The 15238-nt window shown below is 43.4% G+C and overlaps 1 protein-coding gene across 2 annotated transcripts in view; it reads right to left on the reverse strand.

The window, feature by feature from the left end:
* The window catches only part of SEC22A (SEC22 homolog A, vesicle trafficking protein), a 381620-nt gene that overhangs the window by 244995 nt on the left and 121387 nt on the right, over positions 1-15238 (reverse strand). For both annotated transcript variants that reach the window (XM_069224663.1, XM_069224664.1), the window contains exon 3: positions 12370-12533. In XM_069224663.1, coding sequence (XP_069080764.1) covers positions 12370-12533 — 164 coding nt within the window. The remainder of the gene's footprint in view (positions 1-12369; positions 12534-15238) is intronic.

Raw genomic sequence — 15238 nt, forward strand, 5'->3', positions numbered from 1 at the left:
AGAGGTGCTGCTGGCACACTGGACTGCTCTGAGTGGCCAGTGCCACCAGGTGACGTCAGAGACTCCTGCTGATAGGCTCCTTCAGGTGTTAGTAGCCTTTCCTCTCTCCTAGGTAGCCAAACCCTCTTTTCTGGCTATTTAGGGTCTCTGTCTCTGGGGAAACTTTAGATAACGAATGCATGAGCTCAGCCGAGTTCCTCTGCATCTCTCTCTTCACCTTCTGATAAGGAATCGACCGCTGACCGCGCTGGAAGCCTGCAAACCTGCAACATAGTAGCAAAGACGACTACTGCAACTCTGTAACGCTGATCCTGCCGCCTTCTCGACTGTTTTCCTGCTTGTGCATGCTGTGGGGGTAGTCTGCCTCCTCTCTGCACCAGAAGCTCCGAAGAAATCTCCCGTGGGTCGACGTAATCTTCCCCCTGCAACCGCAGGCACCAAAAAGCTGCATTACCGGTCCCTTGGGTCTCCTCTCAGCACGACGAGCGAGGTCCCTCGAATCCAGCGACGCTGTCCAAGTGACCCCCACAGTCCAGTGACTCTTCAGCCCAAGTTTGGTGGAGGTAAGTCCTTGCCTCACCTCGCTGGGCTGCATTGCTGGGAACCGCGAATTTGCAGCTACTCCGGCCCCTGTGCACTTCCGGCGGAAATCCTTCGTGCACAGCCAAGCCTGGGTCCACGGCACTCTAACCTGCATTGCACGACTTTCTAAGTTGGTCTCCGGCGACGTGGGACTCCTTTGTGCAACTTCGGCGAGCACCGTTTCACGCATCCTCGTAGTGCCTGTTTCTGGCACTTCTCCGGGTGCTACCTGCTTCAGTGAGGGCTCTTTGTCTTGCTCGACGTCCCCTCTCTCTGCAGGTCCAATTTGCGACCTCCTGGTCCCTCCTGGGCCCCAGCAGCGTCCAAAAACGCCAAACGCACGATTTGCGTGTAGCAAGGCTTGTTGGCGTCCTTCCGGCGGGAAAACACTTCTGCACGACTCTCCAAGGCGAGAGGGATCCGTCCACCAAAGGGGAAGTCTCTAGCCCTTTTCGTTCCTGCAGAAACCTCAGCTTCTTCTGTCCAGTCGAAGCTTCTTTGCACCCGCAGCTGGCATTTCCTGGGCATCTGCCCATCTCCGACTTGCTTGTGACTTTTGGACTTGGTCCCCTTGTTCCACAGGTACCCTAGATTGGAAATCCACAGTTGTTGCATTGCTGGTTTGTGTCTTTCCTGCATTATTCCTCTAACACGACTATTTTGTCCTTAGGGGAACTTTAGTGCACTTTGCACTCACTTTTCAGGGTCTTGGGGAGGGTTATTTTTCTAACTCTCACTATTTTCTAATAGTCCCAGCGACCCTCTACAAGGTCACATAGGTTTGGGGTCCATTCGTGGTTCGCATTCCACTTTTGGAGTATATGGTTTGTGTTGCCCCTATCCCTATGTTTCCCCATTGCATCCTATTGTAACTATACATTGTTTGCACTGTTTTCTAAGACTATACTGCATATTTTTGCTATTGTGTATATATATCTTGTGTATATTTCCTATCCTCTCACTGAGGGTACACTCTAAGATACTTTGGCATATTGTCATAAAAATAAAGTACCTTTATTTTTAGTATAACTGTGTATTGTGTTTTCTTATGATATTGTGCATATGACACTAAGTGGTACTGTAGTAGCTTCACACGTCTCCTAGTTCAGCCTAAGCTGCTCTGCTAAGCTACCATTATCTATCAGCCTAAGCTGCTAGACACCCTATACACTAATAAGGGATAACTGGGCCTGGTGCAAGGTGCAAGTACCCCTTAGTACTCACTACAAGCCAGTCCAGCCTCCTACACAGATCCAATCTGACACCTGGAAAATTCAAAAGGTACGGAATCTGCAGCTAGAAGTCTCTATCAGATAATAAGTGGTAAGGTGCTTTTAGGGTTCAGGGAAGGACAGCATTAAGGAAAAGTAAGGCATTTGTAGAGTTTAGGGTTGGGTAGAATTAAGGCACAGTAAGGGGATTGTAAGGTTAAGGGATGGGTAGCTTTAAGGCATACGAAGTGGTATTTAGGGTTCAGAAAAGCGTAGTCTTAGGTAGGAGCAAGGGTGTTTAGGGTTCAGGGAAGTGTAGCATTAAGGAGCACTAAAGACTTTAAAGGTTTAAGGAAGAATAGTGTTAACAGTTAGTAAGGCGTTTTTAGGGTTAAGGCCAGGTTAGCATTAATGGGTAGTAAGGGTTTTAGGTTTCAAAGATGGGTAGTGTAAAGGTATATAAACGGGGCTTAAGGGTTCACCAAAGAGTAGCGTTAAGGTTTGGTAGTTTTTTTTAAGGGATAGGGAGCTTTAAGGAGTAGTAAGGATCCTCGTGATTCAGGGACAGATAACATTAAGGAGCAGTAAGGGGTTTTGCAGTTCAGAGAAGGGTAGTGTTAAGGGCTAATGTGTTTTTTGGAGTTCAGTGGGTGGGTGCAGTTAAGGGGTAGTATGGGTTTTACGGTTTAGGGAAGGGTTGCTGTAAGGGTTTTTAGGGAGTTTTAGAGTTCAGGTAAGACTAGTGTTAAGAAGTAGTAAAGAGTTTATAGAATTCAGAAAAGGATACCATTAAGGAGTTTTAATGAGATCTTAAGGATCAAGAATGAGTAGTTAGCAGTTTTTGGGGTTCAGAGAAAGGTAGCATTAATGGGTTGAAAGGGTTCTAGGGTTCAAGAATTGGTAACCTTAAGGTACAGTAAGCGGGTTTAGAGTTCAATGAAGGGTTGCATTAGGAGGTAGTTAGGGTTGTTTATGGTTCAGAGATGGGTAGGATTAAGGGGTAGAAAGGATGTTTTGATGTTCAGAATCGGAAGTGTTAAGGTGCACTAATGAGCTATAGCGTACAGGGACGGGTAACATTAAGGGTTTTTTGTGATTCAGGGATGGGCAGCTGTAAGGGGTAGTAAGGGTTTTTTCTGGGTTAAAAGATGGGTAGTATTAAGAGTTTGCAGGGCACAGGAAATGTTAGCGTTAAAGGGTAGTAAGGAGTTTTAGGGTTCATGGTGCCTAACGGTTAGAGGTAGTAAAGGTTTTTTGGGTTCATGGGTGGTTACTGTTACCGGGTGGCAAGCAGGCATTAGCGCTCAAGGAAGGATAGCATAGGGATCACTAAAGGGTAGCATTAATGGGTAGTAAGGGGTTTTTAGGGCTCAGGAAAGGTTAGCAGTAAACAGCAATAAGAGTATTTAGAGTTCATGGAAAAGCAGCATTAATGAATAGTAAGGAGTCTTTAGGGTTCAGGGAAGGGCAGTGTTAAGGAGCAGAAAGGGTAAGGTGTTCTTAGGTTCCAGGGATGCATCGGGTTAAGGGGTAGTAAGGGTTTTAGAGTTTAGAGAAGGGTAGTATTAAGGGATAGTAGGGTTTTAAGGGGTCAAGAAAGGGTAGGGTTAAGAAGTAGTAAAGGTCTGCAGAGTTCAGTGAAAGTACTATTTGAACCCTTAGTCCCTGCCCCGGAACTTACATACATTCAGCTTTGTCCTTGCTTGTCCTGCACTAGTAGCAAGTAATACCATCCTCGTGGGTGCCCTGCAATTAAAATATCTAGACTGTGACCAGTGAGCACTGTGTTACAGGCTCACACCTGGTTTGTGTCATCTGAGGGTATCGGGGTGGTGTGCACCCTGGACAACCACTATCCTCCTCCAGCTAGTGTAGTGGCTACTTGAATTGTGAAACTCCAGTAATGGCATCCAGACACCGGGCACCCCAATCCAGACCCCCACCACTACCAGAGCAATGTCCTTCCAAAGAAAATGTGGGCACTTCGGTTGCATTGTGTGGTGGGAGAGTTGGTGGACCAGGAACGCTTAACTTCATATCCATAGCTGAATCAATATCACTGAAAGACAAGTACTGGTACCACTGCTCTAGCTTTGACGACTAACCCTGTGCAACATGGTCCGCATAATGCAATGTTAGCTACTTTTATAGTTCCCAGCATCTAGGTGGTATAATACTGCTTGGGGGTCAGAACTCTAGACAGAGGGCGGAAAGAATGTCTGGATTTCACCTTGTATCTTCGTTTTATATGTAGTATATTTTTCTTGTGTGTATTTTTCTCTTATAAAGTAAAGCACTTATATAACATTGATCTTATTAGCTGGTATTATGGTGTAAACTGAATTCCGAATGACTAACCCACCCCCACCTTCTTGAGTCTTGATATCATACTTGGGTATTCAGTTTTGGGTCCAATAGTAATGCGGCCTCAGGACAACAGCAGTGAACAGCTCCAAATGAGCAACTGGAGCCCAGTAACCTCTGACTGAGCCGATGCCCCAGAAATACAGTTGCCACAATTCCACATAACATTAGTAATGTAATTTTTAAAAATTACAATACTAATAGAAAGTAGCTTTTAGGAACTGAGAAATTTAAAAAGTCTCTGCAGCCCATAAATCTTTAAACTAGGAATTGGGAAGAAAAGAAAACATTCCCCCAAGTACTGTCATGTTAAGGTATATCTGAAATTGGTGATGGGAAAGGAAGTTGGAAAGTGGCTTTGAGTAATATACAGCAACACATTTCTTCTGACTGTTCTCCCCCTATCTGTGCTGCTGTCAGAGTAGACCAAACACCACAATTATCTAATTATCTAGGAGACAAATAGCAACAGTGGTATTGGTTGACCGTAGGGGCAATCTCTGTTGTAACACAATAGCTAGACCTGATAATGAGCTCTGGTCAAAACAGACTGACGAAGAAATGAATAAAGCTTTTGGAGTGTAAGCATTGTTTCTGTGGAAGCACACACTGTCTGCCCAATCAAAACATGTACTCCTGTTCACCAACAGGTGGGCTGAGCCAAAGCCTCTCTGTGGTACTCTTGAAAACTCTTTTAAGGGATGATCACATATGTTATAGAGACAGCTGCAGTATCAAGCCAGATATAAAAAAAAAGTGCAGAGCATGGGATAACACTACTGGGGCGTACCAAAGACAAACGTTAAGGAGAACAAAGGAAAATAAAAAGAAACATGCTTGTTAGAGCAGTGCTGTATTCATATACATTCATGTACTAAATATTTCACTTCACGGAGGAGGTGGGGTGTAGGGATGGAGAGATGAGGGCAAAAAATTCAATTAAAGAACGCAACAAATTATTCCAAGGTTCTTTCTGCAAGAAGGCACAATGGACATTTGAGTAAAAAAAACAGATAAAATGACTGGAGCCGGGAGGCAAATGGATAACTCAAACTCTTCATGAATACTTCAAATTCAACACACTTATCAAAGATTATCTTCCTTTCAATGATGACTGTTCATAAGTATCCCATTCGAAGCTAAGGACAGAACCAGTCACAGAGAGTAACAACTGAATGACGAGCCTACAGTGACTCCAGAAACTAGGCCACTTGCTCATAAGTGAGCTGAGCACTCTTTACACTTTTGGGGTGGGATTTCAACTGCACTCCAGACACTGACAATGACAGATCACTCACACCAATGACCAAGAAGACTATGAACACAGCACCTGACCAATTTTGTAAATGTCTGTGTGACTGTAACCTCTCATACACAAGGAAAGCCTTGCATCCACTTGCAAGGAGATATTGATTCTAGGGAACATATTAATGAGACTGACTATCTGGGTTAGACACTTCCAGATAATAATTCTCTTGTGCAACAGCTCAGTGTGGCAAAAGCATCACTTGTAACCCATCAAGACAAATGCAGGAAATATCCCTTTACGACAGTGCGTTATGCAATAGCTTGAGAGATGCTATCAGTAACAATGAGTATTTCCTGGACATCACAGATTCCACAGGGAACACACTAATAGAGTGGGGAGCTACTAATGTGGGATGGGGTTTACATCCCGTTGTGGTGTACTATTAGTTCTCAATAAGGGTATATTAACTTTAAACCACACCATGAAAGACCTAGAGGGTGATAGAAAGACAGCTAATGAAGACAGGACAAAGTTACCAAAATAAACAAACTATACCTAAAGACATTAGGGAAAATAAGGTTCTTTAATTATAGAGCATATTTACGTGGGCAGCACAGCAACGGCGATAGGCCAGGTCACCTTTTGTCATGGCTGGTGAAAGTGCAAACAGGGTGCTCCACATAGCAGGGATATAGAACACTAAGGACTTTGTGGTATATTCTCTGATAGAGATAAATGACATACTAGCAAATTTCTAGAGCTGTACTTTCCCACATAATGCTTCAATAACTGTGTTGAAGGATTCTATTTGCTTATCGTTATCAAAAGACTACCATAAACATAACAAAGGACTGTGAAACTCCAATTACAGTAGCTGAATCTGGTTAACTTTTAACAAGCTGTGATGGATTACTGGGAGAATTCCATATTACTTTTCCAGATTTACTGGCACATTGATTTGTCAGGCATCCATGCCCCTGATACTTCTCTTTGACCGTTTCACAGCCCCAGGACCTGCCTGGACCTTCAGATAAGACCAGGTAGCCACCTCTTGAAGTGCCATCACTATCGTCTCTTCATCTGGGACTATAAACCCTAGGATTCAAGGGTGGAGGCCATCTTGGGTGTGGTCCATCATAAATAGAAGCCACACCTTTCAACATGCACGCAGTCTAGAGGACAATTTAGCAAGAGTGGTGCACTGACCAACTCAGCACCTCAAGAGTTTGTGATCGAGGGACTCAGCTCGTGGAGACTTCCCATCTGTGGGATTGAAGGAGGAGGGAGCTCCACCTGGGGTGGGAGAAAGACATGGCCAGGTGTAGTGAAAATAGGTAGGTTTGACCACTGACATTGTGTTTCACCACTGTGCTTATTAGTTGCTCAATGTTCACCAGTTGCAGATTACAGTTTGTATTCAGTTTAGCTGCCTATTGGCTTTATCGTGGCGTTAGACATTGCAGTTGAGACATTGCAGATGAGCTGTGTTTTTCTACATGGTAAACTAAGCTTGTGGTCTTCGTATTTTCTCTTACCGAACACGATAGCATGATAAGAAAGCACATATTTGTTTGTTTTTCTTCAGTGCAGGGAACAGGTTGGCCTTGGAAGGGGAGCCTTGAAAAGTTTGCCAATTTTCAACGTTTTTCTTCCAACTCTAACCTACAGTAGCCAGCATGTTTGAATATCCATCTGAGAGGGGAGGGTCTTTCAGAAGGCTTTTTCCATGATTGTTTAAGCTATAAAAAGGTGGCCCTGGTCTGCAGCGAGGGGAATTTCCGAGACTTTGGTCAGGATTGGACGTCAAATGCCTGACACAGACACTTGTCCCATGAGGGTGGATAGCTCTTTCTCACAATTGAAAAGGGGTCATCAACTTGCTGGCATGAGAAAGATGAAGTGCTTGGCAGGCCCTACGGTGATTCATTTTGACTTTATCCTTCGATTTGCAATTATGCTATAATATAATCACATATATTTGCTGTGTACATTGCAGTTGCGAATCACTTTGATATATTTTCCTTTCATTGCTGTGACTATTTTTAAACGTGTGCCTTCGACCTACTAATCTCTAAAAAAATTTAGGAACCTCGTGGTGGAATAATAATAAATGTCTTCTTTAAACTAAGAAGTGCATTCCAGAGATTTTTGTCAGCTCGGTATTAGTGAAAGCAAAACACCAGGTCAGTCCCAGTGTTTCCAGCAAGGAGTGTTCCTCGAGACTTTTCTAAAGATAAATTATCCAGATTGATAATTAATAGGCTAATTCATCTAAGAACACTACTAAAAAAAAGTATAACCCTTGCTTAAGAATAGAGAACACAAAGCATTTTCGACTACTGAATACAGTGTGTATGATCTAAACTCTGTGACTTCAACAATTTTTGAATTATGTTATTTACTGAGAAAGAGAAAGCGAAAGAGACAAAGGGCCTGATTACAACTTTGGAGGAGGTGTTATTCCGTCCCAAATGTGACGGATATACCACCAGCCGTATTACGAGTTCCATAGGATATAATGGACTTGTAATACGGCTGGTGGTATATCCGTCACATTTGGGACGGATTAACACCCTCCTCCAAAGTTGTAATCAGGCCCCAAGTACTCAGAGTCTAACTTATGTTGTCTGATCGGTATGTCACCTGCCAAAACTCTGTGCATGGTAAGAGTGTTGTGAGAACATGGTTATTGTCTGCGTTATGTTTATCTTCATTTTAGGTAGTTTCTTCTTTAGAAAAATTTTCACCCCAAGAGGCTAAGCTAGCTCAATCAGGAATAATCAACAGCTAGAAGGGCTGCTCATAAGAACGCAGGTAAGCCAGGGAACTTGACAATTAAAAAAACGGGAGCGAGGGTAAGTCATGAGACTTTTCTAATCATTGCTCTCTTTGTATTTCATATCTCCTTCCCAGCTCCAACCATCACCCAACACTTCTCATCACCTGGACGCACCCGGAGTCTGCTGCAGAGAAAGTCGGGACTAGTGGTGCCTTGAGAGAGGTCCCTAGCGAGCACGGAGTCACTCCACATGAGGTCAAGGAAGTGTCTCAATGAATGGTGGGAAAAGGACAATATGAGACAGAGTTAGAGATTCCATGACCTCTAAAAGTGCTGGGGACTCCTGGTCTTCAGAATCTTCCAGTAGAACGTTAAGGTCTTCATTAATGGAAACATTGGAGGCTTTTATAATGAAACAAGATAAAATGTTAGATAGTTCAGAGCTGAAGAAGCCTCGAAGAGCAAGGGTGGAAGGGTGTGGAGGGGGGAGGAACTAATGATAATTAATGCAGAACTGAGCAACTAGTATTGCAGGTACACCACTAATCTACGCTCATACATAAACTTGGGGCAGAAAACACACACACGCACACACCCCTCACACACACAAACGGAGAAGTACTAAAACCTTATCTACCTGCCATAAATAATGTGCAGGGCTTACAGAGTCACCATGAACTTCTGAGATACTGGAAATTGTGCAGTCCTTGTACTGGCTCAAAGGGACACAACACAATTACAGGGATGGTCCTTGGTCCCTACAACAATGAAATCTTGGCACTCCAATATGGATTTGTGCATGGTGGTAGAAAGGGTGACATACAGTAGCCAGGGTTGTCCAGAAAAGTTTGATACTGTGTGGTGTGGAAGGCCCTGGTGTGCTAATGTGGTTTTCAATAACACTGCAATGGCAACAAATTGAGGACTGTAACGTTTTAATAACCGTCAAATGACGCTGCTGGTAATATAAGATAGGAGATGAGACATTTGTGGAACCTAACGTTGTAGCGGGAGCAGTTAGTGTTGACAAGAGTTACATGTTAAGAAATAATATTGTGCTCCTAGGTCATCATCTGTACTGTTTTGCGTTATTTGTATAAAGAATACAACTCAACAAACAGTTGAAACTCACAAATACAAATGTCATCAAAACACACCAAAGTGTTTAGGGGAAATGTTTTTGGTTGCAAATAGAGAACTGGAAATTCTTGCAGGGGTCTCTCTGAGTCATGAATGTCCTATTTAAAGAAACCAAGGGTTATATAAATTTGGGGATACACTATAAAACAAGCATTCGCAATGCAATAGGTCTCGTATTTGTGAGAGTTGGAGCTATTGGCCTTGTAAATGACAATGTATTTTACCTATGTGTTTTGGTTTGGACTGTAGTGGATGTATGCCAGGTGCCACAGAAAGCCTGCCAGACCTGTTGCTGCAGGAGAGAGGACACAACAAGATGGCCATCTTTGGAGTGTTTTTTCCTTATTCCTACAGACTGACTGTGATACCCTAGAGATGCAATCCTTTCTAGTGTATTTACCTAACCTTTTATAGCATCAAACAAGCCACAAAGAGGCACCTTTGTGGCATTTAACCTGGAAAATGAGGGGGTCAAAAGAGTTAGGAGCAAAGAAAAGGGCGCAGTCATATACATCTGTGTGCTAAACTTTTAAAGGAGTTATTCCTCTACATTGGAAATACCACCCTAACTTTTACAAACACTGACTGTAAAAAAGAGAATAACAGAAGAGGCAGCTTACCTGCAAATGAATTATAGTTCTTTTGTTAAGAGCAGCACCCGCTTTGCAGCACTATGAAATGGCAGAACCAGTATTACCAAGCGCTTATAAAAAAAGAAAAGTGTTATTCCAATACTGCCCCAAAATACACCAGACAAAAAACCCTAGGGAAGGGGGTGTGGTGTAAGGGCTAGAGCTGGCAACCTTGCAGCTGGGGAACACGGCTAGAGTCTCAGTGCTGACTCAACATCCTGTGATTCTGGGCAAGTCACTTAATATCCCCTTGCTATCAAACATGAATGTTTTCTTGTGTAATGTAACCGGTGCTCATTTAAAGTGATGTAATACCTTTGTATCGAGTTTGCGCTAACTGAACTCTATCTGAAGTGGCCCAATTTGCATCCAAAGGTTAAATGTTTTTTGCTATCAAGCTTGAGGCATTGAAGTGCTTGGTTCTGGAGTCCCAACTCATTTTCCACCTTTATCCATATTCTTGCCTACAACTAATGTGCTTTGGGGCCATCCAGAGGTTATCAAGAGCACATGTTATGGCCTAGTATTAAGCTCTACTCAAGTCAGCTGGTTAATGCACGCACTGCAGAGGTGATCCTGATATAGCTTTTTCACCTCTTCATCTCTGCAAGGTCAATGCAAATGTATTATAGTGATTGTGTTAAGAATGGCGCCTGATTTGCAGCACCATGAAATAGCAGAACCTGCATTACCAAGAGCTACATAAGAAAAAACAAGGTATTCCCAGATTGCCCCAACACGCATCAGACAAAGAACCCGAGGATGTGGCGTAAGGGAAAGAGCTGCCGACTTTGAAACTGGGGAAAACGGTTCGAGTCTCAAAGCCAGCTCAACATCTTGTGATTCTTGGAAAATCACTTAACCTTCCCTTGCTACCTAAAATGAACGTGTAATGTAACAGGTCCTCATGTAAAGTGATGTAATACCTTTGTATCGAGTTTGCGCTAACTGAACTCTATCTGAAGTGGCCCAATTTACATCCAAAGGTTAGATGTTTTTTGCTATTAAGTTTGAGGCCGTGAAGTGCTTGGGTCTGGAGTCACAACTCCTTTTCCACCATTTTAGAGACACCACTTTCGCCATCTTATTGATTCAAACTAACCTATGTGCTTGGTTGGTAGCCCTCCAGAGGTTATCAAAAGTATGTGCCATCGCCTACTGTTAAGCTCTACTCAAGTCAGTTGGTTAGTACACCCACTGCAAAGGTCCTGTCAGAAAGAGAATGTCACAGATTACAATCCTGACATAGCTTTTCACCTCTGCAAGGTCGATGCAAATGCATTATAGCTATTTTGTTAAGAATGGCTGCTTCTTTGCTGCGCTATAAAATGGCATAATCTGAATTATCAAGCGCTATACAAAAAAAACAAATTATTCCTAGACTGCCCCAAGATGCACAAGACAAAGAACCCTTGAAAAGAGGACGTGGCATAAGGGCCAGAGGTGCAGGCTTTGGCGCTGGGGAACAGGGTTTGAGTCTCTGCACTGGCTCAACATCCTGTGAGTCTGTGAAAAATCACTTAGTCTCCCCTTGCAACCGAAAATGAACGTGTTATTGTGTGATGTAACTAGTGCATACGTAAAGCGCTTTAATAACTTTGCATCGAGTTTGCGCTATAGAAAACTGCAAAAAATAGAAATAAAGCACTCCAATACCTTCATGTCGGGTTTGCGCTACATAAAACTGCAAATATGTATATGTATAAAAAATATCCATAGTCTGTCACTTGATTCTGCCCGCTTGTTAGCGGCGAGCCTGAGGTAAGGTAGGGAGCACAAATATATCCAACCACACGAGTCACCTCAGTCCGTGCATTCAAACGCCTCAAAGAAACGTACCGCAGCTCTAATCCACATACGTTTCTTTGAGGCGTTTGAATGCAAACACGGAGGTGACACGTGTGGTTATATACACACACCCCAGCAGACATCGCAAAGAAACAGCAGGATGCCCGAAACCATGTAACAGGGTCAGTCTCCAAGGCGGTAACAAACAAGCCTCAAGGCGGGACAAACCTAAAGCATTTACCAATGACATCAAGGGATTTTTTGATAGGTAGGCCTAGGAACGAATGAAAGCAATGGGCATGGTTAAAGCTACACAATAGATCATAATATGTCGAGGAGAGCAGAGTTTGTGCGCTCCTATGCTCGACATAAAAAGGGGCTTCCTTTCTGGTCTAGGGAAGCAGGGACTGCTTTCCATTATTATGAATATTCTCAACAACACAGTTTCCTTTGCTGCAGAGACTTGTACACTGAGAAACAATTGTCTGGACGGTCGAGGAAAACAGCCTTTGCATCAATATATCATATGTAGCAATATTCTGGCATCACAATACACTTCCTCAAACGTTAATGTCTTCTTTCTAATGGCATATACATTGTTACAAAGAGCAAGCTGAGACTTACCAAATTCAATAAAAGAATATGGCCTGATGGCTGTATTCATCCGGGCAGTGTCATATGTTGTGATAAATTCCTTTTGTAGTTCATCCAGAAAGCAGAAGGATAGAACACTGGGGTAATTTTCGGAGCACAGCATCATGTAACCGACTCCCAGAGAGCTAATAAAGCTAAAAAAGAAAAAAGGCTAATTATTAGATTGTCGTTATGGACTGTACATCCATAAATTAACAGTATAAAGAAAGAAACAGGGAATAAACATTTACACATAATTTCAGTAACAATGTAATTTGCGAAGAAGAAATCTATTTCCGGCCCAAATATAGCAATATAACCCCACCCACAATGACTGCTGGTCAGCAGGGCCATCAGAAGGTCATTTACCCTTCTACACCCTGGCATATGTCATTTATTTCCTTTGCCTCACAAGGACGAGAAAAATGCCCTCCAGGCAGCTGCTTTTATATGAGAACTTCATGAGTGATGGTGGGAATGAGGTTGAAACAGACGTAGTGTAATAGTGATGAAAGACACTTATATTTCTTGAAACCCATTGACCAAACAATACAATATTTCTTGATTACAAGCAGAGAAATATGTCTGGACGTTTTAGTACAAATGCCAAATCGCAACCATAAAAACCAGAAAGCACGCAGGCTGAAAGCTGGTTCAGTGTTGGCAAAAACACGACAGCAATGATTCTTTTTAATGTGCGTCAATCTGGCAATGCTGGACAACCGTTCAAATAACGTTATTTGAACAAAAATCATAGACAATTAAGAGGCAAGTTTCCCTTGGTGTTTCACAGAGGAAGATGAAAGCAAAATTCTGAACAAAAGACAAAATCAAGAGTTCTGTTAAAACTAGTTTTCCATCATGAACTAATGTGCTCATTGTGCCTGGTATTGTCAAAACGTATGTGTTTATGTATGTGTTATTATTTCTATAAGCATGAAGCAGATCAAGAATATTTGTCAGAGAACTAGCAGACCAAGAATATTTGTCAGAGAACTGTGCTAAGAGTGATAGGGAGAGGTCTGAGAGAGGAGAACAAAATCTGAGGCTGAAGTGTAAAAAAATTATATTTCGTAGTAAGGGAACATAATGTAATATTACACAATGAACAGAAACAAGACCATCAAGGAAAATGGGCAAAAACATCACAGTGGTGGGAAGAACAGAAGGCTTAAATGCGTCAAAGTGACTGTGTAAGGAAGACTGTGCCCCATCAATTTGAACTGGTCCGATCATCCATCTAAACTACTTTTCATAGGACAAAAACAAACAAGCATTGGCAGTGTCAATAGGTCTGGCTTAAAGGAATGTCGCATGCTAATTGTAGGAGGCTGGCCTGGCTTATAGTGGGTACCTTGTGGTACTTACACCTTGTGCCAGGTCCAGTTATACCTTATTAGTAGAATAGAGGTGTTTCTAGCAGTTTAGGCTGTTAGAGGTAGCTATGGCAAAGCAGCTTAGGCTGAACTAGGAGACATGCAAAGCTCCTACTATACCACTTATATCATATAGCACAATATCATAAGAAAATACAATATTCAGAGTTACTAAAAATAAGGGTACTTTACTTTAGTGACAATATGCCAAAAGTATCTCAGAGGATACCCTCACTTAGGAGGTAAGTAATATACACAAATTATATGCACACAAACCCAAAACAGGTAAGTAACAGTTAAAAAAAAAGGAGTGCAAACAATGTAGAATCACAATAGGATGCAATAGGTAGACATAGGGCTAGGGGCAACACAAACCATATACTCCAAAAGTGGAATGCGAATAACGAATGGATCCCAGACCTATGGAAGGTTGTAGAGGGTCGCTGTAACAGTAAGGGTGTCCTAAATACCCGACTCCAAGATCCTGAAAAGTAGGAGTAAAGTTACTCTACTACCCCAGAAAGACAGAATAGTCATGATAGGGGATTCTGCAAGAACCACAAGCACCAGCAAAACACTGAAGACGGATTCCTGGACCTGAGGACCTGTAAAGGAAGGGGGCCAAGTCCAAGAGTCATGAAAGTGTCGGGGGGGGGGCAGGAGCCCAAACCCCGGATGAAGGTGCAAAAGGGATGCCTCTGCGTGGAAGAAGCCAAAGATTCTGCAACAACGAAAAGGGCTAGGAACTTCTCCTTTGGATGGAAGATGTCCCACGGCGTGCTGGAGGTTGCAGAAGTGTTTCCAGGCAGAAGTACCCCAAACAAGCCTTGCTAGCTGCAAGAGTCACGGTTGAGGATTTTGGGTGCTGCTAGGGCCCAGGAAGGACAAAGATGTCGCCCCATGGAGGAAACAGAGGGGGCGCTCAGCCACTCAGAGAGCCCCCACAGAAGCAGGCAGCACCCACAGAAGTACCGGAACAGGCACTTAGAAGACCTGAGGACAACGGTCGACTCAGAGTCACAAAGGAGGGTCCCACGACGTCGGAGTCCATCTCAGCGAGTTCAGCAATGCAGCACAGAATGCTGGGGACCCAGGCTAGGCTGTGCACAAAGGAAGTCCTGGAAAAGTGCACAGAAGCCAGAGCAGCTGCAAATCACGCAGTACACAGGTTTGCTGTCTGGCGTGGGGCGGCAAGGACTTACCTCCTCCAAATTTGGACAGATGGGCCACTGGACTGTGGGAGACACTTGGACTCAGCTCCTGTGTTCCAGGGACCACGCTCGTCAGGATGAGAGGGGAACCAGAGGACCGGTGATGCAGAAGTTTGGTGCCTGCGTTGGCAGGGGGAAGATTCCGTCGACCCACGGTGATTTCTTCTTGGCTTCCAGTGCAGGGTGAAGGCAGACAGCCCTCAGAGCATGCACCACCAGGAAGCAGTCGAGAAAGCCGGCAGGATGAGACGCTACAATGTTACTGGTAGTCAT

The sequence above is a fragment of the Pleurodeles waltl genome, chromosome 3_1 (genome assembly GCF_031143425.1).
Source record: "Pleurodeles waltl isolate 20211129_DDA chromosome 3_1, aPleWal1.hap1.20221129, whole genome shotgun sequence".
Classification (NCBI taxonomy): Eukaryota; Metazoa; Chordata; class Amphibia; order Caudata; family Salamandridae; genus Pleurodeles; species Pleurodeles waltl.